Consider the following 27,432-nt stretch of genomic DNA (forward strand, 5'->3'; position numbering starts at 1 on the left):
TGCAGGAAGCTTGATTTAACTTGAGGGAGCACTATTCATCACAGGAAGTAGTCAACCAGAACACCTGCTTCCAGCAATATTATGGAGAAAATGAACATGTTGGAAGGTTTTTGGCTTGGTCGGTCAAAAAAAGCAAAATAGTGTGGCCAGCAAGTCTATTTTTGATAAGGTCCAAGAATCCATGGTCATTTAACCTGATGAAATAGATAGGGTAATCTTAGCTCACCATACTAAACTTTATAAGCGGTTAGTTCAGAACAAATTAATGAATATCTGGGGAGAGTTAATCTACCTACTCTCAGTAATCAGCACCAGGCATCCCTAGTGGTGCCTATCGGGTTGACTGAAGTATAGGAGGCTATCAAAAATTCCCCTGGCGGGAAGGCCTGTGGGAATGATGGACTGCTGGCCAAGTTATATAAAACCCTTATAGAGTAGATTGCAGGGTTTCTAGTACTTTACTTAATGACATACTCAATGGAGGTGAGGTCCCCAGCTCCTTTACCCGTGAAGTGATCATTAATATTCTCAAGAAGGATAAACATGCAGACAAATTGGACTCTTATTGATCGATTAGCCTCTAGAACAATGACTGCAAGCTATTTGTGAAGATATTGGCCTCCAGAATTACACCCTAGCTCAGGATGTGGTCCATAGGGTTCAGTGCAGGTTCCTTCCAGGAAGAACTATTTGCACTAACACCAACTTTCTGCTACAGATTATTTTACAAAAAACAAGATGAAAGCCGCAATAATCATGTTGGACGCAAAAAAATCTTTTGACTTATTGTAATAGGAAGTCTCGTTTTTAATCTTGCATAGGTTCAACTTTCCCTACAGACTAGTTAGGCTACTTCAAAATCTATAGCAGAAAGCTGGAGCCAAAGTGCTAATTAATGCACATATAGCTGGTACCATTTCAATACGTCGCAGGGCTCGCCAGGGTTGTCCCTTTTGCCCCATGCTTTTTGCATTTTTTATCAAGGCCCTGGCAGCGGCCCTACATCAAGATACCTCTGTAAAGGCTCCTCCGCAGGATGCTCCAGAACTAACATTATTTACTGATAACATGATTTTGTATCTAGCGGCAGAGGTGCAGAATATAGAAAGAGCTTCCACCAAGATCAAGGTATTCACAGACTTAGGAAGCTATAGAGGCAACCACACCAAATCCGAGGCACTCCTTCTCAACAATAATGAGCTAATCGTGCCAACAGAGATGCGGGCATACTTTCGGGCCTCATGGCCCATCAGATACTTGGGGGTATATGTTTCCCACAATTTTGCATACTTTTATCAATTAAATGATCTGTCCACTCTAAAAGAAAAAAGCCCAAAATCTCCTTTGCAGCTAATAGATGCTTTCGTTAACAGTTATTGGCCGTACCACACTAATTAAAATGATGAATCTCACATTATTTCTCTTCACACTGTCTAATGCTATTATTAAAGTTCACTAGAAATTTTTCTGGGCGGTCAATCAGATGTTGAGCCAGTTCATATGGGCAAATAAGAAACCCCAGACGAAGCTGGAAACACTCCCATTAACCATTGAAAACACTCCCGCACTTCAAAAAAGTACTATGAGGCGGCATAACTTGACTAAGTCACTCAGGCAGCTATTTCTTACAAATCTGATAACAATTTCTGTCTCAAACAGATGTTGTCCAAGGACAATATTCAACTCCCTTATTTCCTTAAAGTGTCAAGACTGCCGAAGCATACTGGGTATACATTTCTCCATGTAGTGTGGTCTGGAAATGCTTAAGCAAATCGCAGGTGAATTGTTATGTATGTGAGGTAAGTAGGGAGTCTGCGTACTCCAGTTGAGGTTAGTAGGAGTGTGCGTACTCCGTAGTATGAGAGTAGGAAAGTTGTCGAACTTCACATGTGTGTGGCTCTTTGTGCTAAAAAATTATCCACAGGGTTGTAGGTGATATACGGACCCTGCATGGTCTAAGACTCCGGAGTATATTGACAAGTGCAGCAGACACTTGGTTATATGTTGTAATGTGTCTGGTTTAGTAGGTTGATCGGGCGTGGTCAACAAGTTGGTGTGTGTGATAAATGAGTAAAAGAAATTTTGACTGAGATTTGGCTAGTTCTTTGTGCACCAGGACAGACCCATTGATCAGTTGAGAGTAACATTTGCGGGCCGAATTTAGCTTGCAAATGTGGGAGACTGAGAAAGAGGAATAGCTACATGAGCAAAAGAGCCATTAGTGAAAATCCGTAAGGTCTCTGAAGCGATTGTGTCCTTTCCTGTAGTAAACCAGCAGGTTTGTTTTAGTTATTGGTATTTGGTTAAAATGCTCGCAATAATTTACATTAGTTGTGTGAATTGAAGTAGGAGGACAAGCCGCAAGACTTTGTCAGCCGCTGTGTGCGAGTGTGACGTCAGGGTGTGCCGCACTGGGATAGGTTGGTTAGTGAGAAGAGTCGCAAGCGGATTGGCAGCTGTCTGTAAGGGGTAATTGGTTGAGTAAGTGGGTGAAGGGAATCTTGGGAGTAAAAGTAATTTTAATATTGAACGAAGGAAACAGAACAGACAAAATTAAGTTTTTCGAAGCGGTCAGAAGTGCCATGAAAGGTGATTCTTACATTAAGGTGTCAGTAGGGGAGTCGACCCCACCGGAAAATTCTCCAGCTTATATTGTAATGGAGGAGCGAGGTATAGCACTCTGTTTGTGGTTGAAGCAGTGGTGTAAGCTAACAAAGAAGCAAGGGTATTTAACATTTCCAGAACATGGGACATTTAATTTGAGAATACTGGACCTATTGCGAATGGCATTATATGAGATGAAACCGTTACCAAGACCAGCACAGTTCGAGGCTTTAGTAGTTTGGGAACTGGTGGCCAGACAGCAACAAGAAATGAAGTTTAAAAAGAGAATGAAGCGAGTAGAGAAATCTTTAGCTGAAGCTAGATGGGATTGGGAACAGAATTGATGGAGAGCGGAGACACTACAGTGTGCTAAGTTGTTTCCTGCCAGTACGGAGGAAGATGAGAGCAGAGAAAGAAGATGGCGCTAAAGAGGATGTAAGTGCAGGAAAAAAGAAAAAGAGAAAGTCTTATGTAGATGATGAAGATTCTGACGTTGAGGATCTCATTACGCAGTTGTTAAGGGATCGACCTCCACGCTTTACGACCTATTCAGGGGGTCCCGGGACTAGTGCCACTACAACTGCTCGAACACAAGTACAGGGAACTGAGGGAGCAGCTCAGACAGGTAGTAGACAAATACCAGTGGTAGTACAGAGTACACCTAATGCAGGAGCTTCTACTGTGGTTCAAGCGCAGATGCATCCACCTTTGGTACACAGAATTTATCCAGAAGTACCAGTCCTTGAGACAGTCTTGAACATAATGGTGCCAACAGAGCAAGTGCTTCCAAGGCCAAAGCTAATTCAGACAGAACAGACTCCAATGTTATTGCCTTCAGCACAGGCGCAGGGTTTGCCGAAGTTTACACCAATGACAGGAACACAGTCAGATATTACACCAGTCATGAATCAGGCAATGGGGGGTAACATTTCCGCAAGGCGCGAGTGTTAGAGTAGCTCCAGATGCAATATCGCTACCAATTATTGTTGGTCCAGTGGTACACTTATTGCGCAAAAGAAATCAAACGCAGGGGAGCAGAACGAAACGTCACAGAGCCTTGTGAGAAGGGGAGTGAGTGATCCCATGCAGATGATGTCGTCCGCATGTCAGACTTTCAATGGATCTAGACCTTTAATGGATCTTAGTCCACTTGTAGCGCTTCCAGATACAGTGAATGGCCCGAATGTGAGTCAGAGTTTGAAACTTTTGACACCGCAAGCTTCAGGTGCAGTGGTGCAACAACTACCAGTGCCAAACGTGAGTAATATTTCATTACAGGGATTGTCAGCTCAGCAATTGAGTGAATGGTTAGATAGTCTAAACACTCCTCAAAACGCATCCAAAGGCAAAGAGCAGATAAATCGTGTGAGGTTGAATATAGAAGCAACTGAATAAAGTTGAGGGAACAATGGGTGTGAACAGACTGGAGGCCTATACTGAAGAAGAGTTGAGGTATTTGTGCCCAAAGATTACAAGAGAAGTGAGTAAAATACATCAGAAATTGGCAGACCTAACACAGAAACATGACATTAAGATTGAGAAAACGAAGCATTTGAAACGCAGTTACGGATTAGATTTCGAGGCAGAGGATTTTGAACACATGAAATCATCAGGAATGAAGGCACATTTGAGAGAATTGCTGCAGAGTGCTCAGATTTGGGGAGCATTAGAGAAGTGGGAAGGTAGATGGACAAAGAAAAAAGATAAGCGGAAGCGGGATTCACAAGAAGGGTCTGAGGATGTTCGAAAAGGAATCATTAAAGATGCTTCCAATGAAAGAGATTCCAGGAGGGCAGTTTGTTCATGTCCCATGGCAAAGGAGTGATATACTGTCATTTACAAATGATTTCCCAAAATTGAGAGAGAAGCCGGTCGAGTGGTATCAGCAGACAGATAGATTTGGGAAACTTTCCAAATGTCTGTGGGAGGACTTGAACACGCTATTGGAGATAATAGTACCAGCTGACTTATGGGTTGTGTGTAAGAGAGCAGTGGATTGGCCAACAAGTGAACCAGAAGGGGATAAAGTAACAGGTGCACCTTCACCTGAGGTAATGAAAAATTATTATAAGGTTATTGAATTCCAGAAGTCAAGAATTTCTCCCAAAAATATTGATTGGCAGAGGATTGCTAGAACAGTTCAGGAATCTAAAGAGTTAATACATACTTACTATGAAAGATTGTTAAAAGCATTCAAGGAGTACAGTGGCAAGGAAGCAATTGAGCCAAAAGACATGTTGCATTTTGTGTTCAGGTTCGTCAAAGGTTTGAGGCTAGAAGTAGGGCAGATGATTAAGAGTCATTTGATTTGCTGGCAGGCAAAGCCGACTGATGAAGTGTCGCAATATGCAAAATACTGTAGTGATGAGATTGAATGAAAACAGAAAAAGTTGAAGGAGAAAGCGATGGTGATGCAAATAAAGGCAGCTCAAACAGGAGTGCAGGGAGCTATAGTACTGCCTATGCCGCCGCAGCAGAGAGCTGTTATGTTTCAGCCGCAAGTGAGGGGTAGAGTACGTGGAGTTGACATGATGCATAGTCCGGAGTTAGGGACTGAAGTGGTTCAGAATGACATGCAGGGGATGAAAAAGACTTTGCTGTGTCTTTTGTGCGGAAACGTGGGACACTGGAAGCGGGACTGTCCATTGATGGCGCAGGATGGTTTTGTTCAGCAAGGTGATGTCAGTACATTTCAAACTGTGAAAGTCCCAAGAATGAAAGGATTTATTCCTAATGTTCAGAATCGAGGACAGAATTTCCTACTGGTACCGCAAATGCAGGCGCACAATTAACCCAATTGCAACCAATACAGCAAATGCAAATACCTCAAGCCCAGATGGAACAGCAACAGGTGATGCTTACTCAGCAGGTCACAGGTCAGAGACAAGATAATAGTAATCACACAGTGCACCAATTTCCATTTTACAGTGAGGATGAAATAAAAGAAGATTGGATGAGTGACAGTTGTTCGGATGAAGGAGCTTGTATGCTTGCAGCTTCCCTAAAAGTAGATCAGAAAGGACCTTTTGTGAAAGGAAAAGTGATGGGCTACAAGGTTTCATTCTTAGTGGATACAGGAACTACACGCTCTACAGTAAGAAGTATAGAAGTCCCAAATTTACCTCTTTCAGGCAGGACAGTTCAAGTTGTGGGATTGGAAATAGACAGTTGGCAAACCCAATCACAGAGCCTGTGCAGGTTGAAATTGGCAATTATCAGGGATTGGTGTATTTGTAGATTTGTGGTGTGTGACTCGAGTCCCGTAACTCTACTGGGAAGAGACTTACTGTGTAAGACAAGATGCTCCATTAATTGTTCGGACACTGGAATAGAAGTTCAAACAAATAGTGATGATGAGAAAGAACAGGTGACTGAAATGATGGTTAACAATGCCAATGAAGAATACCTGTTGATTGAATTTTTCTCAGTGTTTACTGTGAAAGAATTGCATGCAGACTTGCAGGGAACAGTGAAGGAAGAAGTCTGGGACCTGACAGGTAAAGAAGTAGGTCTGATTAAGGGAGCAGAACCGATTAAGATTACTCTGAAGCCCAATGCAGTATTTCTGCAGCTTCCACTGTATAACATGCCGCAAGATGTTCTAATGAAGGTGGCACAGATAATTGGAGATTTTCTAAAACAAGGAATTTTGAAAGAAGTATTGAGCAGCCCATTCAATTCACCAATAATGGGTTTAAAGTACCATGTGGGAAAGTGCTTGTTGTGCAGGACTTGCGAAAAGTGAATGATTTGGTGGTTAAATGTTGTCCAGTGGTGCCAAATCCAGCAGTGATCCTGTTTCAGATTCCTTGTGATGCAGAGTGGTTCACAGTGGTAGATCTGTCACAAGCTTTATTTTCTGTGCCTCTTCATAAGGATAGTAAGTTTCTTTTTAGTTTCAAATTCTTAGACAGAGTCTACAGCTGGTGCAGGCTTCCACAAGGGTATACGAAGTCACCATCCCTGTCTAATCAGATCTTGAAAAAGAACTTGGAGTCATTGGAATTGCCATACCAATCGACTCTAGTGCAGTACATTGATGATTTGCTGATCGCATCCAGAACAAGGGATGAGTGTAAACATGACTCGTTTGCCCTGTTGAACCATTTGGGAGAATTTGGACATGAAGTTTCACCTGTAAATTTGCAGTATTGCCAAAAATCAGTAAAATACCTGGGACAACAGATTGAGAAGGGATTAAGGAGAATCTCCAGAGAGAGAATTACCATGATTTTGCAGAGAAGTCCCCTGACTTCACAGAGAGATGTCAGGATGTTTCTGGGAATGGTGGGGTACTGCAGACAGTGGATTCCGAATTTTGCTGAAATTGCTAAGCTTTTGTAGCAGTTGACACATAAGGAAGTTACAGATCCCATTACCCTAGATGAAAATCAGATGAAAGCATTCACTGAATTGAGAGAGAGTTTGTGCAGAGCTCCAGCATTGGGAATGCCTGATTACACAAAGGCTTTCACTTTGTTTTGTCATGAACGTGATGCTTGTTCTTTGTCTGTTTTGACACAGGTCCATGGAGGTGCTTATTTCCCAGTAGCTTATTTTTCAGCTACCTTGGACCCGGTTGCAGCAACTTTACCAGGTTGCCTGTGTGCAGTAGCAGAAGTTGGTCAAAGTCTTTCCCAATGTGAGGGGGTAGTCATAGGATACCCTTTGACGGTAATGGTACTGCATTCTGTTAATATTTTACCGACAAGGACAGAAACGCAATACTTGACAGGTGCAAGACTGACAAGGTATGAGACGGACATATTGGGTGCTCCACATGTAACATTAAAGAGATGTACAGTGCTAAATCCAGCGACATTGCTTCCAAGTGATACTGTTGAAATTGAAAAAGAAGACGTTGAGCATGATTGTCTCGTGGTAACTGAACTGTGTACAAAATCGAGACCTATATTAGAGACACACGTTTAGAGGAAAACAACCACATTGTTTTTGTTGATGGTTCGTGTCTCAGAGATGGAACAGGCACACTGAGAGCAGGATATGCAGTATGCACAATTACAGGCACGTTAGAAGCTTCATGGCTTCCAGGTGTATATTCTGCACAAGTTGCAGAATTAGCTCTTACGAGAGCATGCTATGTTTCTGCAAGATTAAGAGTCACAATCTATACTGACAGTCAATATGGATTTGGAATTGTTCATGATTTTGGCCAGTTGTGGTCGCATCAAGGTTTTATAACCTCTACTGAAACACCAGTGAGAAATGGCGACTGAATAAGAGTTGTTGAATGCAATACAGTTAACCGGAAGAAATTGGTGTGGTAAAATTCCTTTTACCCACTTCTCTTTTCTTTGCTGGTAGAGTGGAGAAACATTATTTCCTTGATCACTCCCCTTGTTTTTAAGCTTGATCTAGACCCCTCGCTAAGAATAAACACACTGATGGTAGGGTCTAGAGCCAATTTTAGTATACCCTCTCCAGCTTTTCACTTCTCCTCGTGGGTCTGAACCAACTCCTACATCTAACCACAGCACACATTTAAAAGATCTCTGGCAAAGAGTCCACCAGAGGGGCCCATCAGACACTGCAACACCAGCCCGACAAGGAGCAGGCTCTATGATGAAGCATGACACCCATTGGGTGTGTGAGGGCCCTGACTTCTCCTTTTAGTAGTGCCTTTTCGACCTGTAGTCATCTCTTTGGTACAGTGCACCTTGTTTATTTGTACATGTTAAAGGACAGCCTGTTTTCAAAACACTGTTTCATAATGAAACTCAGAAGTCTTTGGGAAGCATTGGAAATTTGAATATTTGGTCAACCTTCCAATACAAAGAGTTACTAAGGAATATGCAACAAATATTTGATATTCAATATGGAAATATTTTGAAGGATATTAGAGTAGGTGTTCTTTCAAAGGAGGGAAAGCCTTTGCTAGAAAGTTATCTTCTTAAAAACTGTTTCCAATGAACAAGACAGCTGCAGAGCTAATGTTCACTTTCATACAAGAATGAAAAACAACTGTGTCTAATGCCTACACTGGAGGAGTGTGCTTCTTTTAAGAAAGATTTGCTGGAATTGGAGAAAGAAGAAATGTTGGCACTGACAACAGCAACAGACAAAATGGAACACCAGGGTTTTACAGTATTCATAAATGAAAAATTACAAGCAAAACTGGATCCATTAGAAAAATGTGTCTCACGGACTACAGGATTGGAGAAATGTTTAAGTGTTTGCAAGAACTGTAGAGAAATTTTGTGTTGAAATATAAATGTTGAAAAAGAATTAGTTAATGGTTCTATGGGTAAAATATTGAGTTCTTTAGCTTTCCTAACAGGATTGAGGTATAGTACCTAGCAGTTAAATTTGATCAGATTGACAGGGTAAAGCAGATTGGAAGGTACTTTGTAAAGTTTTTGCTCGTGAAAGACATAAATTCAACGGAAACTGTTTCCAGTTTCTGTAGCATATGTTTTTATCATTCATAAATCTCAAGATTTAAGTCCAGATGCAGCATGTAATAATGTTAGGAAGTCAGTATTTAAGAAAGGTATGTCAGATGTAGCCTTATCTTGAGTTAGGACATTGTGCGGTTTGTATGTAGATGCATTTGATGATATCAAAATAAGTGCATATTCAAGTTGTGTTAAAAAAAATACGACCAATTAAGAAGTCTTTATGCTCTCTATTTAGGACAGTATCCCATTAATGAAAAATGCACCATCTGTCCAAAGCGAAAACCTTCAAAGAAGTGTAGTGATGATGTTGGAAAGAAGGAAATGAAAGAGAACAAGGAATTTGTTAAGAAAGAAAATTGACAATGAGGGCGATATTCTTGGTTACCAGTTGTCAAACCCCTCTGGTGTCAACTGCTATGCAAATGGTGTTCTAAACACACTCTTTCAATTACCTCATGTTGTATATGCAACTGAAAAGAAACAACAGAAGTCACTGTGCTCTGCACTGTGTGTTTTGTTGCAACGTTTACAGTGATAGGACTGTGACACATTGTGCATCACACATTTGAGACCTTGTAGATATATGTAGTGGATCTTTACCGTTTATTCGAAACACTCAAGAAGATGCACCAGATTTTCTGTGTATCTCAGAATAATTACGAACTGATGACTCATGGATGCCTTTGATAACCAATACCCAATTGTATATGTGATGACTGCCTTGTCGATTTGTTAATAAAACAATAAATAAAGTTTTTTTTTTTAAAAAGGCATTAGGTTCTATATATCTACATATGAATGTTTCTACTGATATCATTACTAAAATAAGAGAGACCTATATGTTTCATTTCATAATTACAGGTTTTGACAAATCCACAAATCTGAAATGGTGTGTCCATTGTTGACATTGTGGTCGTTGTCGATGACGAGGTTGTGGTTGAGGTTGTAGCTGTCATCGATGACGCGGGTGTCTTTGATGTGGTAATCATCGGCAAGCTGTTTGTCAACAGTGTGATAGGAAGCATTTTCAATTTAACTGTCATCACACATTTGAGACCTTGTAGATATATGTAGTGGATCTTTACCGTTTATTCGAAACACTCAAGAAGATGCACCAGATTTTTTAATGGTGATATTTGCTGTTTTAGAAAAAGAGGAAGTACCTCCTGATGAGTTATTTTGACTTACTTATTCATGGAGTGTGAAGATTTCTCATTCACATCAAGTACAGAAATAGATTTGGAGTGAGTTATTTATTTAACATTACCAGATTACAAAACTGTGACTTTTGACAGATTGTTGAAACAAGCTACTCAAAATAATACATGCCCAAACTGTTGACAGATCTTGTGTCAACATTACGTGTACAAATAAGTGGCAAGTATATTATTTTAATGCAGAGCAGATGGCAGTAAACTGGAAACTAAGATTACATATTGCATAGATCATGCAACAATTACTGGAGGTGTTTCTAGAGGCATGTACATGGGGTGTGCTCCCGCCTACCATGAGGGAAGGGGAAATATGCATGGTTCCAAAGCCAGGAGGGATAAGACGAGCCCAGCAGCATATCGGTCCATTACCATAATTCCGACGTGAAAATGCTGAGCAAAATCTTGGTGCTTTGGTTGGCTCCCCACATGCCTACATTAATACATGAAGACCAATGTGGTTTTATTCCGGGCCATAATACGCTAGGAATCTAAGACGACTGACGCATGTCTTCCGTGAAGCACAGGGCTTGATACTGAAATGGTACTGGTCTCTATTGACTTAATTAAAGCGTTTGATACCGTGGGCTGGGGAGATCTGTTGGAGGTCCTTAGAGTGGCTGACTTCAGGACACAATACAGTGAATGGGCTAAGCTGCGATATACAGCCCCTCTGGCTAGAGTACGAGTTGGTCAGACCAGATCAGGGGTGTGGGAGCTGGATAGAGGGACACAACAGGGGTGCCCCCTATCCCTGCTTCTCTTTGCCCTGGTGATAGAGCCATTGGCGATAAAGGTCAGAAGGGAGTTAAGGGCTTGGGGCATCCAGCTAGGGGAGACACGCCATGTCATCTCCCTATACGCTGACGATGCACTGTTTTACATATCGATCCTTAGAGTGGCAGTACCCACGCCACTGCAGATACTAGGTGAATTTGGAGACATCTAAGGGCTTAGGATTAATCATACTAAGGGGGTCATTCTAACTCTGGCGGGCGGCGGAGGCCGCCCGCCAGAGTTCCCCCGACAGAACACCGCTCCGCGGTCTGAAGACCGCTGCGGTGATTCTGTGTTTCCCGCTGGGGTGGCGGGCGACCGCCAGAAGGCCGCCTGCCAGCCCAGCGGGAAACCCCTTCCCACGAGGAAGCCGGCTCCGAATGGAGCCGGCGGAGTGGGAAGGTGCGACGGGTGCAGTTGCACCCGTCGCAAATTTCAGTGTCTGCTGAGCAGACACTGAAATTCTTTGCGGGCACTGCAGGGGCCCCCAGGGGCCCCACGACACCCCTCACCGCCATCCTGTTCCTGGCGGTCAAAACCGGCAGGAACAGAATGGCGGTGAGGGGGTCGGAATCCCCATGGCGGCGCAGCAAGCTGCGCCGCCATGGCGGATTCCCATGGGCAGCGGAAAGTCGGCGGTACACCGCCGACTTTCCGTTTCTGGCCGCGGCTGTACCGCTGCGGTCAGAATGCCCGGCGGTGCACCGCCAGCCTGTTGGCGGTGCTACCACCGACCCCGGCCCCAGCGGTCCTTGACCGCCGGGGTCGGAATGACCCCCTAAGTCTCTGATATTTCCATTGGCTTGCCTGCATGGCATCCTGGAGGAGCACCTCCCAGATTTGGGGCTCCGCTGGGAACTGGACTTCTTCCCTTACCTGGGGATAAATGTAGCATATACCCCAGCTCAACAATTCCATCTTAACATGGGACGAGTAATGTCCTTGCTTGAAAACTCAATTGAATTCTGGAATTCACTTCCCCTGTCCTTAATGGGCAGAATTGCTATTTCTAAAATGGTGCTCCTCCTCAGATGCCTGTATGTTTTCCAGAACTCAATGAATCCCATTACAGCACGTACATTTAAGCAGCTGAACTCTTTATTGATCTCCCTACTGTAAGCAAGTAAATGGGGCAGGGTGGCTCTAGCCACATGAAATAGAACATACACGTTGGGGTGACTGGAGGTCCCGCGATTGGAGTTATATTACTATGCAACACATGTACAACACGCAGACAGATGGCTAGACACTGTCCCCAGCTGGGAGATGCGGCTGCTGACAGGATTGACAGAGGTAAACAGACTCCCGGAACTATTGGTGGAGGGGACCGACACAGCAAAAGATGCTCCATATATAGTACCGCAAACGGCGGGGATATGGCAGCGGGTTGTAGCAACAGTGATAAAACGAGCACCATTTCATGAGAAACTACCCATATGGATCCTAAAACCAGTTAGGCAGATGATGACTGACATGTCCTTCTGGGCATGGAGGGATGGCGGGTGTGAGCAGCTGGGAAGCCTATACCCAGATGAATACTTTTTCACCTTTCAAAATGCGTTGCACAGACTAATTTGGGACTAGGGTAGTACCTGCACACACAGGCTTACCAACTATGGTGCAACAGATATGGCCAAGCTATCACTCTGCCCCCCCGTTGTCACACACAATGTGGGTATTACTGATGGTGGGATCTAGCAGACACATGATCACGCTCTTTTATAGAGCCATGAGGGAAGACACAATCAGGGACCCACACGAGCCTGTGACGCATGGGATTACGATGTCGAGACACCTATTGAGGATGCCGACTGGGTACGCATCTGCGAACTGACTCAAGCTGTTTCTAGCAATGCCCGTTTTCGACTCATACATTACAATTTCCTGCATAGGACATACATGACCCCCAGTGCTCTGAACCACATGACAAGAACGAGACGGGACGCCTGCCCCTGATGTGATGAAAAGGGAGCAGATTTCTTACATGTGGCATGAACATGCTAAGCAGCACACACATATTGGGAACTGATAGTCGACGAAATGGCGCACATTACACACCTTCCTATAACTCTTACACTGCAGTGCTGCCTGTTGGGTAACTTCAAACGCCACAAGGGCCGAAAAATGACCTATAAATTTGGACAGCTAGCTATGGTACTAGCACGACGAAGAGTTGCCATTACATGGATGTCACAGCTGGCCCCAACAATAGAGAGATGGCGCAGAGAGGTAGCAGAGTGGTCCCTGGCCGAGAAAACGTATATCAGACTGAATAGGCGGGGTGATAGATGCCAGGAGGCTCTTACCACATGGAGATCTCTTTGTGATAAATTGTTGGGTCCTTGGCAAGAGAGGACTACAGACTCAGAATATAGCGACAACTCTGACGATTTGGGAGGGACGGGCATGGGAAAACCAGAAGAGGGGGAGCCACCTATCGCCAGCAAAAAGCATATATTAATAAATCCTAAGGGGAGCAATTTATTCTAGATGTTTGAGAATGGGGATCATTGTGTATCTCAGAATAATTACGAACTGATGACTCATGGATGCCTTAGATAACCAATACCCAATTGTATATGTGATGACTGCCTTGTTGATTTGTTAATAAAACAATAAATAAAGTTTTTTTTTTTTAAAAGGCATTAGGTTCTATATATCTACATATGAATGTTTCTACTGATATCATTACTAAAATAAGAGAGACCTATATATTTCATTTCATAATTACAGGTTTTGACAAATCCACAAATCTGAAATGGTGTGTCCATTGTTGACATTGTGGTCGTTGTCGATGACGAGGTTGTGGTTGAGGTTGTAGCTGTCATCGATGACGCGGGTGTCTTTGATGTGGTAATCATCGGCAAGCTGTTTGTCAACAGTGTGATAGGAAGCATTTTCAATTTAACTGTCATCAACAATGCTTTTGACGACGTTGCGGTCTTCAACAATGTCTTTTCTGAGAGCTTGTGCTTGTGCTTTTTTAAAACTGGCTCAGAAGAGGATTTTACTGGTTTTATTGATACTTCCACAGAAGACGTAGTTGGTTCAGACCTAATTTCAGATGTTCCAATTTCTCCTCATGAGAGGAGTCTGTAGATGACTGGTGGTGCATCTTTTTTCAAGGCCTTTTTCTGCCTCTGAGGTAACCCATGGTGTGACCTCTCCCTTTTCCTAGATTTTGATTGAGGTAGCAGAATTATCTCTATCCTCTTCCTCAGATATAACCACAGTCCTATGAGGTCGGAATAATCTTTTCTTAAGCACTCCTGACATACTGGAAGACAGTTGAAAGTATTCTCATAAAAAGTCTCAAGAAAACTGAGGAGAGCTTAGGGAGACTCCCTCTCACACAAAGTGTGGTGGAAAATATGAGGGAAGAGGCCTCTGCTGGGTTCTAAAGGGCGAGTTCACCTGATTCACTGTAGTTTGGTTCTTTTTAGATGATGTGAATAAGCTATTAAATTCAATGTCTTTTGCCATTCTATGCTACGCTTATTACTTACACTGGTTTAGAATATACAGTGGGACTCCCACTTCAACAACCGGGATGATTCAAGCATCTATGAAAGATACTCCAACACTGGGCAAACCATAGTTCTGTGAGAGGGTCTTATGTATTACTTCAATTAAAAAACAAGGGGAATAATGGGTCATCAAGATAAAAAGTGAAACAGTGCTTCCATTAGGCTGGCTCCATGATTCTTTTGCAAATGCTCAAATCACATTGGTATTTTCCTTGGCAGCTATCACACAAACAAAGCACATGTTTTGTTTATAGGGATGATGAATCTAATTACAATACAAAGGTAGTGAAAACAAAATATTTTTTTTTTAAAAAGTAAATCTGTTTGATGCATTTATTCTGATTGTACCATGCAATATGTAAACTAGAAACACATGTTTAATTAAAAACAAGGAAAAAATGTTTGTCTGCTGCATTTTCCCAATATGTTCATTACTCTGAGTTAAAATTAATTATTGTCATGTATTTAGTAATCAATAAAAACCTTACTTACCTTGATTTTTCTCCACCAAGTCCTCCAATAAGCTTCTCTGCTCGTTCCAGCTTCTTAGCGCACAAATCCACCTGGAACTCTAGCCGCACTTTTTCATCTGTCTTCTCGCGAAAAGTCTCTTGTAAAGCTGCAAGTCGATTTTCCACCTCTTTTAGCTCTGCTCTTTTTTGATCCAACAGTGACATGGTGTCAGCTAAGGACTGCTGTGCTTCTGCCAAGCGTGCTTTCTTGGGGGCAACCACCTACGGCATCACCAATAGATAATACACTGATGACTACAATACTTATAAAGAGTGAACTTTATATGGATAATAAACTCTACAAAAGCAAATACGTCTTCTGTTGCTCTGTAAAGGAGCCAGTGCTATATTCCTGCAACCTTCAAAAAGTTTATTTTTATAATAAAATTCAGCATCGAGGTCAATTGGAAGCAAACCTTGTGGCAGACAGTGTTAAAGTCCCCAATAAAGGGGCACTACTCCCTACCATCATCTGTAAAGCTACTCAAGACCCACTGAGAAATAGTCACTACCCTGAGCATCTACTACTTCAGCCATGTAGGATGCTTAGCTGTACTGTACCCTTGCTGGTCAATAGCAAATTAAAAAAGACTCATCATTAGGATGCAAGTGGCCTGGAGGACTGGTGGTCTGTTAACTGTAAGGCTCAGGAATTTCAAAGGCTAGATGATGCATTCTCTGGGGGACTGCCTCCGCTTTCCCTGCCTCCCTTCCATTGTGACCCTAAACAGCTAATACACACACAGGCAATAAATGAGGAACACACACTCAAATACTTAACTCCAGGCCAATAGTTTTTATATAGAATAATATATTTTCTTAATTTGTTTTTAGAACCACAAGTTCAAGATTTTAAGTAAATACATAAAATGCAAGGTACTCCACACAGGTAAGTTAGGAACTTTGAATTAGGGCAATAGCATACACAGGTTTAGTAAAAATGGCAATAAGCTATTTTAAAAGTGGACACAGTGCAAAAATCAACCTGGGGGAGGTAAGTAATGGTTAGTTTGTCAGGTAAGTAAGACACTTACAAGTCTAAGTTCCTGGGCATAGGCAGCCCACCGTTGGGGGTTCAAGGCAACCCCAAAGTTACAACACCAGCAGCTCAGGGCGGGTCAGGTACAGTGGTCAAAGAGGTGCCAAAAACACATAGGCGCCTATGAAGAACAGCAGTGCTCCGGTTCCAGTCTTCCAGCAGGTTAGTACCCGCGTCCTCAGAGGGCAGACCAGGGGGCTTTTGTAGAGCACTGGGGGGACAAAAGAAGGCACACAAAACACACCCTCAGCGGCACAGGGGCGGCCGGGTGCAGTGTGCAAAGCAGGTGTCGGGTCTGTAATTGAAATCAATGGACTGACCCGGGGGTCACTCTAGTGGTGCAGGGGGGCTTCTCAGGCCAGCCACCGAATGGGCTAGGCAGAGGGTTGCCTGAGGGTCGCTCTTGCACTGAGGTTCAGTTCCTTCTGGTCCTGGGGGCTGCGGGTGCAGTGCTTGGTCCAGGCGTCGGGTTTCTTGTTGTAGGCAGTCGCGGTCAGGGGGAGGCTCGGGATTCTCTCTGCATGCGTCGCCTTGGGGGTCCAGGGGGGTCGTCTTGAGCTACTCACGAGGTCGCAGCCACCTTGGAGTCCTCCCTGTGGTGTTGGTTCTCTGGAGCTTGAGCCGGGGGCGTCGGGTGCAGAGGGTGAAGTCTCACGCTTCCGGCGGGAAGAGTGAGGTCTTTAAAAGTTGTAAGAAAGTTGCAAAGCTGTTGCTGTTGTTGAGCAGAGCCGCTGCTCATAGGTGTTTCTTGGTCCTTTGGTTCAGGCACGTCCTCTGAGGCTTCAGAGGTTGCTGGTCCCTGTCGGATGCGTCGCTGTTGCAGTTTTCTTCGAGTCAGGAGACAGGCCGGTAGGGCTGGGGCCAAAGTAGTTGTCGTCTCCGTCGTCTCTGCAGGGCTTTCAGGTCAGCAGATCCTCTTGTTTCAGGTTGCAGGAATCTAATTTCCTGGGTTCTGGGTTGCCCCTAAATACTACATTTAGGGGTGTGTTTAGGTCTGGGGGCAGTAGCCAATAGCTATGGTCCTGGAGGGTGGCTACACCCTCTTTGTGCCTCCTCCCTGAGGGGAGGGGGGCACATCCCTAATCCTATTGGGGGAATCCTCCAATCTCAAGATGGAGAATTTCTAAAGGCAGGGGTCACCTCAGCTCAGGACACCTTAGGGACCGTTCTGACTGGTTGTTCACTCCTTATTGTTCTTCTCATTATCTCCTACAGCCTTGCCGCCAAAAGTGGGGACAGTGGCCAGAGGGGAGGGCATCTCCACTAGCTGGGTTGCCCTGGGGTGCTGTAACAAAAGGCATTAGCCTTTGAGGCTCACCACCAGGTGTTACAGTTCCTGCAGGGGGAGGCGAGAAGCTCCTCTACACAGTGCAGGCTTTGTTCCTGGCCACAGAGTGACAAAGGCACTCTCCCCATGTGGCCAGCAACTCGTCTGATTGTGGCAGGCTGGCAGAAACTGGTCAGCCTAGCACTAGGAGTCGGACTGGTATTCAGAGGGCATCTCTAAGATGCCCTTTGGGTGCATTTTACAATAAATTCCAGTGTGCATTTATTGTGCTGAGAAGTTTGATACCAAACGTTCCAGATTTCAATGTAGCCATTATGGAACTGTGGAGTTTGTGTTTGACAAACTCCCAGACCATATACTCTTTATGGCTACACTGCACTTACAATGTCCAAGGTTTTGCTTAGACACTGTAGGGGCATAGTGCTCATGCACATATGCCCTCACCTGTGGTATAGTGCACCTTGCCTTAGGAAGAGAAAATGACTAAGTTGACATGGCACTCCCCTCAGAGTGCCATGCCAACCTCACACTGCCTGTGGCATAGGTAAGTCACCCCTTGTAGGAAGTTGGCTCTGTATATACTATTTCAAAGTAAGAAATAGTGTGCACAGAGTCCAAGGGTTCTCCTTAGAGGTAAGATAGTGGCAGCGACGCATCCGATAGGGACCAGCGACCTCTGAAGCCTCAGAGGACTGACCTGGACTACAGAACCAAGAAACTCCCGTGAACCGGCGCCCTGTTCAAAACCAGCTACTTCTTTGCAACAAAGAAGCAACTTCCAAGGACTTCACGTTTCCCACCGGAAGCGTTAGACTCTACACTCTGCACCCGACGCCCCCGGCTCGACCTGCAGAAAACCAACACCTCAGGGAGGATTCCCCGGCGACTGCGAGCCAGTGAGTAACCAGAGACGACCCCTCTGAGCCCCCACAGCAACGCCTGCAGAGAGAATCCGGAGGCTCCCCCTGACCGCGACTGCCTGTAACAAGGGAACCGATGCCTGGAACCACACTGCACCCGCAGCCCCCAGGACCTGAAGGAACCGAACTTCGACGCTGGAGTGAACCCCAGGTGACCCTCTGCCTTGCCCAGGTGGTGGCTGTCCCAAGAAGCCCCCGTGCCTGCTTGCACCGCGAGAGTGACCCCTGGGTCCCTCCATTGAAACCTATACAAAACCCGACGCCTGCTTTGCAAACTGCACCCGGCCGCCCCTGTGCCACTGAGGGTGTGTTTTGTGTGCCTACTTGTGTCCCCCCCAGTGCTCTACAAAAACCCCCTGGTCTGCCCCTCGAGGACGCAGGTACTTACCTGCTGGCAGACTGGAACCGGAGCACCCCTGTTCTCCATAGGCGCCCATTTGTTTTGGGTACCTCTTTGACCGCTGCACTTGACCGGCCCTGAGCTGCTGGTGTGGTAACTTTGGGGTTGCCTTGAACCCCCAACGGTGGGCTGCCTATGCCCCAGAACTGAGACTTGAAAGTGTTTTACTTACCTCCTAATCTAACCTATACTTGCCTCCCCCAGGAACTGTTGATTTTTGCACTTTGTCCACTTTGAAAATAGATTATTGCCATTTTTACAAAGACTGCACATTATATTGTTTTCATTCAAAGTTCCTAAAGTATCTAAGTGCAGTACCCTACATTTAAAGTATTAACTGTAAATCTTGAACCTGTGGTTCTTAAAATAAACCACAGGTTGGATATTTTTCATTATAAAAACCTATTGGCCTGGAGTAAGTCTTTGAGTGTGTGTACCTCATTTATTGCCTGTGTGTGTACAATAAATGCTTAACACTACCCTCTGATATGCCTACTGCTCGACCACACTACCACAAAATAGAGCATTAGAATTATCTGCTTTTGCCACTATCTTACCGCTAAGAAGAACCCTTGGACTCTGTGCACACTATTTATTACTTTGAAATAGTATATACAGAGCCAACTTCCGACAAGGGGTGACTTACCTATGCCACAGGCAGTGTGAGGTTGGCATGGCACTCTGGGGGGAGTGCCATGTCGACTTAGTCATTTTCTCCCCACCAGCACACACAAGCTGTGAGGCAGTGGGCATGTGCTGAGTGAGGGGTCCCCACGGTGGCATAATACATGCTGCAGCCCTCAGAGACCTTCCCTGGCATCAGGGCCCTTGGTACCAGGGGTACCATTTACAAGGGACTTATCTGAGTGCCAGGTCTGTGCCAATTGTGGAAGCAAAGGTACAGTTGGGGAAAGAACACTGGTGCTGGGGCCTGATTAGCAGGGTCCCAGCACATTTTCAAATCATAACTTAGCATCAGCAAAGGCAAACAGCTAGGGGGTAACCATGCCAAGGAGGCATTTCCTTACAGGTGACTGTTCTGGTTTCGGTGGGGATCCATTTGTAAATCTTTCGGAGCATGCAGAGGGTGTTAAAGCAGGAGGAGGAGATGGCGTTGACTTGCTGGTTCATGGAGAATGAGGAATCCAAGATGAATCCTAGGTTGCGTGCGTTATCGGTGGGAGTCCGAGCGGATCCGAGAGTGGCAGGCCACCAGGAGTCATCCCATGCGGAGGGTGTGGAGCCAAAGATGAGGACTTCCATCTTGACGGAATTGAGTTTGAGGCAGCTGTTGTTCATCCATTCGGCGATGGCCTTCATTCCTTCATGGAGGCTCGTCTTGCTGGAGTCCTTGGTGAGGGAGAGGATCAGCTGGATTTCGTTGGTGTATGAGATGATGTTGAGGTTGTAAGATCGGGCGATGTTAGCGAGTGGGGCCATGTAGACACTGAAGAGGGTCGGACTGAAGGACGAGCCCTGGGGAACGCCAAAGATGATTTTGGTGGCTTGGAAGCGGTATGGGGGGAGGAGGACTCTCTGGGTTCAGCCGGTAAGAAAGGAGGTGACCCAGTCCAGGTCCAGTCTGTTGCAGATTCCTGCATTGCTGAGGCATGTGCGTAGGGTGTGGTGGCAGACGGTGTTGAACGCAGCTGAGAGGTCCAGGAGGATGAGGGCAGCAGTTTCGCTGTTCTCGAGTATGGTTATGTCTTCGGTGGTGGCGATGAGGGCAGTTTTGGTACAGTGGTTGCTGCGGAATCCTTATTGGGAAGGGTGCACGGTGCTGTTCTCCTCAAGGAAGTGGGTCAGTTGTCTGTTGACAACCTTCTCGATGACTTTTGCCGGGGGGGAGGAGCAGGGAGATAAGCTGGAAGTTCTTGAGGTCCTTTGGGTCTGCCTTGGGTTTTTTGAGGAGGGCGTTGATCTCAGAGTGTTTCCAGCTCTCCGAGAAGGTGTCGGACTCGAAGGAGCTGTCGATGATCTTCTGTAGTTGGGGTGCGATGACAGAGCTTGCTTGGTTGAGGATGTGGTGAGGGCAGGGGTCGGATGGAGAGCCGGAGTGGATGGTGTTCAAGATTTCGATGGTGTCGTTGTCATTGACGGGGGTCCAGGAGAGCAGAAGGATTGTCAGTGGTGAGTCTGTGGTGTTGGTGGTTAGCGGGGGGGTCTGAGTGATGAAGCTGTTGTGGATGTCTGCAATCTTGTGGTGGAAGTAGGAGGCTAGGGAGTCGCTGAGGTCTTGAGATGGCAAGATGTCATTGGCGTTGGAGGTGAAGTTGGAGAGTTCCTTCACGATGTTGAAGAGCTCCTTGTGGCTGTGTGCATTGTTGTGGATTCCATCTTTGAAAAGTGGTTCTCTTGGCGGTTCAGATGAGTTGGTGGTGTCTGCGGATGGTGTTTTTGAAGGCTGTGTGGTTGTCCTGTGTCTGATCTTGGTGCCACTTCTTTTCGAGTCCTCTGCAGGTCTGCTTACATTCGTGGAGGTCTACGGTAAACCAGAAGGCCTTTTTGTCGGTGCATCTGTTGAAAGGATTCTTGATCAGGGCGAGAGTGTTGGCACAGGTGTCGATCCATTGCCATAAGTTGCGGGCAGCTGTGTCAGTGTCCGTGGTGTCAATGGGTGGGTTCCAGGAGAGGGTCATGATTAGTTGGTCTTCGGTGACCTTGTTCCAACTGCGGTGGGGAATCCGTTGTGGGTGGTGGTGTGTTGTGGGTTTCTTGATGGAGAAGTGGATGCAGCGGTGATCTGTCCAGTGGAGTTCGATGGTGTGGCAGAAGGAGACGTGATGGCTGGCGGAGAAAATAGGGTTGAGTGGTTGTCCTGCGGAGTGGGTCGGAGTCGTGACGAGCTGTTTGAGGCCGAGGTTGTCGAGCAGGGTGGCGGTGTTGTTGTCATTGGTGTTCTCAAGGTGGAAGTTTAAGTCCACAAGGAGTATGTAGTCAGTGTATGCGAGAGCGTGCGTGCTGATGATGTCGGTGATGGAGTTGCTGAACTGCTGTCGGGGCTGGGGGTCTGTAGACGAGGGTCCCTCAGAGGGTGGTGTTTGGATCAGTGTGGATCTGGAAGTGCAGATGTTCGGCGGTGCTGAGGATGTCTTTTGTTGTAGCCGTCTGGGATGGCTATGGCGATGTCAGGCGCTGAGGAGGGGTTCATCCAGGTCTCAGTCAGAAAGGGGACGTCTGGAGAAGCTGAGTCGAGTAGGTTCCATAGCTCTACTGCGTGTTTGTGGACGGAGCGGTGCTCAGAAGGATGCATCTGAGATGGTTGCATCTTGCCTTGGTGAGTGTGTTGTTGGCGTGGAGTCTGGTGAAGGTGTAGTTTCTGCAGAAGAAGGGTCCGCGGGTGATATGCGGGGAGGTTTGAAGGCAGACGGCAGAGCGGCCGGTGTTGAGGGCACGGAAGGGGGCGGTGTCATAATGAAGATGTGCGTGGCGGCGGTTGGGGGGATGAGAGCCAGGGGTTCCGGCACTGGGCGTGGACAGGTGCAGGCGGCTTTGCCTTGGCGCGCCAGCGGTGTGGCCGAGCTGTGGCCATTAAGTAGGGAGATGGGGGGGGGAGAGGACAGCTGGGAGGCGGGAGTTGGGGCAAAAAACAGCATGAAAAAGGGGCAGGGCTGCGGGGGCAGCAGCAGTGGGGGTGCAGTGTGAGGGAGAGGAGGGGGTGGCCTAAGGGGCAGCAGTGGTGGGGGAGAGAGAGAGGGGGGAGAGCAAGAGTGAGAGAGAGAGCAAAGTGGAGGGAAAAAGCAAAGAGAGAGTATAAAGCAAAAGTCAAAGTCAAGAAAGGAGCACTGTGAAAAACGAACGACAAAAGGGGCAAAGAGGGGGCAGACACAGAAGAGAGAGCACACAGAGAGAGAAGCAGAGAAAAAGAGGAGAGAGGCAGTCTAGTGGAAAAGCAGAGCTCTCCCACTTGACACCAGGGATGAGATGCAGGCAGAAGCCTGCTGGTGCAGGAGGACCTCAAACTCCTGACAGGGGTCAGGAGTGCAGAGGAGCGAGGGATGAGGGCTCCTCTTACCAGGTGGAGCCACGGGAGGCAGAGCAGTTCACTGACCAGGTCAAGGATTCAAGTGGCATTGAGTGAGTCAAGTTCAGTTTTTTCTTGCAGGACTTTAGGAGTACAATGGAAGGGGGCTTTCTGAGATAGCAAGCAATCTAAAGATGTAACGTGTAGAAAGTAATTTGAGGATGTAAGCTGTAAAACGAAAACATTATACATAGTGCTCCAAATCTGGGACAGACAGCTTAAACATGCAAGGTTTAGTGTACACATCACTTAAACATTAAGGGCCTCATTATGAACCTGGCGATCTCATGACCGCCAGGTTCACGGTGGCGGTCGGACCACCACCAATGCGGTGATCCAAGCACTGTATTATGACAGCGGCGGTTGTGCCGCGGTCGGACCTTCAGCACTGCCAGGATTAGTCGTCCCAGCGGTCTGTCGGATTTGGCGGTCCTAATCCACCAGGGCAGCGCTGCAAGCAGCGCTGCCCTGGGGATTACAACTTTGGTCTCTGCCAGCCAAAGGCTGGTAGAGAACAGGTGTGGGGGGCACTGTAGGGGCCCCCCAGGCCGGCAACGTTGCAATGTTCACTGTCTGCTTTGCAGACAGTGAACATTGCGAGGGTGCATGTGCACCCTGCGCACTACAGCATTGCCGCCGGCTCTATTACGAGCTGGAGACAATGCTGTGAGCCATTTCCAACTGGGCCAGTGGGCTGAAACTGAGGTTTCTACCCACTGACCCAGTGGGAAACTCATAATGGAACTGGCGGGGAGGCAGCCACAATGGTGGCAACCTCCCCGTCGGGATTTCGGCAGACAGGCTTTTCCGTCTGCCGAAATTGTAATAAGGCTCTAAAAGTCTAGCCTGCTGTGTGACAGTCCTTCTAAACCTAGTCTGGAGTATGCCAACCTTGGTACAGCTCCTGTACGCTGCACAGTATAGTTTATAAACCTTCCATCAAGTGGGGTTATACCTTCACAATCATCACTTCGTGAATATAAGGCCCTACTTCAGATGTAGTGCTCTGGAAAGTGGACTATAGCCCATTCTGCACTACCAGAAGTAGTTCCATGCAGCTCCCACTCAAGCAAATGGTCATTAGGAACCTTTGAGCAGGAGGATACTACCAGAAAGAGGAGCTCTCTATATTCAAACTATAACATTGTAAACAATGTATACTTTTGCCACCAAACCAAATTTATTGCAAATCATTTCAGACATATGTCTTTAATTTTAGAACAATATTAATGATTACAACGGTAATAAAAGTTGGTCATTAAGGATTCTACTCACATTTACGTGTTTTAAATCGTTGTTGCCTGGACACAAGTGCACCACTTGTCCTGAGGTTAAATTTTGAAACTGCACTGCGCATACCCAAAGTTATGAATATCATCTGGGAAATTAACCCCACCTACTTTAGGTCTTGTGTATACATAGACTCTATGGTAAATGCCTCATTTATTAGACCTTGGATATGCCAGCAATCCAGGTTAAGAGCTAAGGTATTTGACATATTGTTGTAGGAACACTGAGGGTAACAGGGAATGTGCACCTTCTGATTAAATCTATTAAATACTAATTTAAACAAAACTGTTTGTATTCAAATATGTACACTTGATGTCCTTGAAATTGTGCTACTCCAGTTAGTTTGAGTACAAACTTTAAAGCCATACCTTTGCAACCCTGTCATACACTTCCATTGCTAGAATCCATCTACACAGTCCCTCAGCAGCAGATGAGGCTTTAGCTACCTTTGCGGGATCAAAATCAGGATTAGTGATAAATTCACTACGAATCTTCTGCATGACTGCAACCTGTAAAATAAAGATTTTTTGTGAAGCAACTGGTTTATTATTTTATTGCTAAGCTAAGTTTTGACATTTTGGAAGCACAGCAATAACATTTGGAACCTTTCATTACCTTTGTTGATTGTAAGCTGCTGAATGTTCTCATATAGTATGCCTTGTCCTGCAAGCGTGTTTTTCTACATTTTTCTCAAGATCAGGTTTCACTATGTCTAATATTTGAAGCTTTAGACTTTAAGCATTTAACCCAACTTTTATTAAGATATTATACATTAAATATTATATATTAAAACTCTCCTAGGAATGGTGGAAAACTTCATGTCATCTAGGGTAATAACTATACTTGGGATAATTGAGCAAGTTTCAATCACAATTGTATTAAAACCAACAGAAATATACATACCACAAACATAAGCATACAATTTGAGTAAAGCTCTGGAGATCCAGAAGTTCCCTAGGATTAAGCATGAAATTGTAAAGATCACGTGTACTTTTCCTCTGCACTTATATAGATTACGTGTACTCTTCCTCTGCACCTGTATATGTGGACTAACTGCATTCGTTCATTAACACATAAAACTTTATTTCTCTCTTTCCGAAATAGGAAAATATTTTTCCCGGTGAAGTAATCCCTTCTGCCAAATACCTATGGAACATGGAGATATTTTGCTCCTGTTCCGATGATGGAAATACATTAACTCATATGAGAAGTGGTAGGTGTGTTTCTAAGGTGGAAAACTGCATACAAATGAACTACAGGCTTGTGGGTGAACATTTTGCATGCTCTCCAGCATTAACACACCTTAATATCACCCCTAAGCCAAAATATGGCACCGTGGATAGTCTGCTAGATTGGTTGTTTTTGTCCTCTACCAGGTTTCTTTTGTGGCTATCAATATCAATATTCCAAGATCCTGACTAGGTAAGTAAATTTGCCAATGCAGACTTAATATCTGGGCACCTAACTTAACTTAAGAGCATTAGAAACCTGCAAATTAGGCTAAATGTAATAAGGGAAGCCTGTCAGACATATCTATGCCAAAGTAGAACACCACTTAGGATATTACCAATTTTGGAATGGCTTTACAACTGCAGTCATTTTCTAGTATTCCTAGCTGTACCTAACACATTTGTAAATTAGAAAACATCCTTCAAAGCTAAATGACTTAATTGTGGGCTAATTTGACAGATAGAAGAGAAATCTATACCTTATCTTATTCTAAGTTTAAAAACATGTATTTTAAGCAAAGGATTGGCATAACAGTTATCACAAGCTATCTGAGACATAGGCTGCTCTCAGAATACTGATCTGGAGATCCAGAATTAAATGTTTTTGGGTGATCAAGATAAACCAATGATATGAAAAGTAATTCTTCAACGAAAATAGTCCTCTAAATAATTTATCCCACTAGGTATGGTTTTAGCCAAAGATTTATACATAATTTAGCTGTCTAGAGAAGACCATGTTTTTATCGCTGTATGAAATAAGCTAAGTGGCTTATGGATACTCCAGACAAATGAAAGTTTCCAAAAAAGAAATAGCTCAATTCAGCAAAAAAGGCATGCTGCTCTAAAGGAATGTTTTCTCATTTAACCAGAATTAGAGCAGCTACATGAGTGTTTTAAGTGGTGTGGGAATGTGCATATGAAGCAAACATGATTTGTTTTGGAAAGAAGTAGAAACAGAAACTTACCGGAATATTATCCTTGTCATATACCCTGAGATCTCTCAGAAAATTCATGTCCCCCAATAGTTTCTTACTTGGACCCCAGTAATCAAGAATCTGCAAAATGAAAAAAATTATTTGCTATATGCAACTGAAACATACAAATATTCCCTGATTTACTAAAATTCATGGATCACTGCATTACTGAAGGCAAAAGAAAAACTCACCTTCAGAATTATAACAAATAGCCCACTGGTGGTGCTTGTGCAAAAAGAAGTAATTTTGTGCAATGTTAAGGAGCCAAGGCGAGTCGTGTTGTCAACGATTTGTAAATAATAGACACATACTAGTGCACATTTCTATAAGCAAGCAACTGCCTCTTCAGCAATTTCCGTATCTTGTGTAATTTGATGGAATTTACATGTATTAATTATAGTGAGAATCATGCAGTTTTTCTTTTACCAATTGTTTACACCTGCTTTCATTGGGTTCTATGATGTGACATAAAGTCAGGTTGTTCTCTGACATGGCTTTGCAAGGAATCCGAGGGATGTTGTGTGTTAAATCCTAGGAATGTTTGTGCTTTTCCTGTCATCGAAAACCCTCTTTGCATATATTAACAGGTGTTTGTTGCTGCGCAACACAAGACCTTTTCAAACAGCGATCGCGTAAATTTTTCATCACTTTTCAGCACAAGAACGTTTGTGTGTGAAATCTGAATGATGCTGTCATTTGTGCCAATTTCTGTCAAGTGACCACTAGCACAAAGTCTATGTTAAAGACAAATATTGTTGCTGCACCACATAAAACACAGCCTAAATAGCAAATCAATGAGAAATAAGGTGAATCCCTGATACTGTAAAATCACTAATTTGGAAGTTGAGTAGACTTTTCGTAAATTTTCTAAAATGTAGAACTTGCAAGTAACCCTGCAGAAAGTGAGGTAATAAGATGTCTTTAAGTATGTTTGCAGAAAGGACAAATTAAAGGTTCCTTTTAATGCAGAGGACATGGATAAGTCACAGGCCGATCAAATTTGTAATTGCAAGTAGTGTTTATGGAGAAACTAGCATTCAATATAAACAAATAAGATCAGTTTTTTTAAATACAAGAAAAAAGAACCACTGTTAAGGAAAAGGTGCTTTTTCCCTTTTGTTTATTCCAGGTATTGTTTCTTGATGTACAGTCATTTCTGAAGTACAGCCAATACGTACATAGGCGTGGGCTTTTTCAAGGTCTTTTTTGTGGGCAAGG

General features: G+C 44.6%; 1 protein-coding gene across 1 annotated transcript in view; it reads right to left on the minus strand.

Moving 5' to 3' along the window:
* DNAH12 (dynein axonemal heavy chain 12) overlaps positions 1-27,432 on the minus strand; it is a 937,015-nt gene that overhangs the window by 275,100 nt on the left and 634,483 nt on the right. Inside the window, exons 51-53 of the mRNA XM_069206470.1 lie at positions 26,206-26,295; positions 24,380-24,520; positions 15,031-15,272 (exon numbers count right to left, since the gene is read on the minus strand). Coding sequence (XP_069062571.1) covers positions 15,031-15,272; positions 24,380-24,520; positions 26,206-26,295 — 473 coding nt within the window. The remainder of the gene's footprint in view (positions 1-15,030; positions 15,273-24,379; positions 24,521-26,205; positions 26,296-27,432) is intronic.

Source organism: Pleurodeles waltl, chromosome 9, assembly GCF_031143425.1.
Source record: "Pleurodeles waltl isolate 20211129_DDA chromosome 9, aPleWal1.hap1.20221129, whole genome shotgun sequence".
Taxonomy (NCBI): Eukaryota; Metazoa; Chordata; class Amphibia; order Caudata; family Salamandridae; genus Pleurodeles; species Pleurodeles waltl.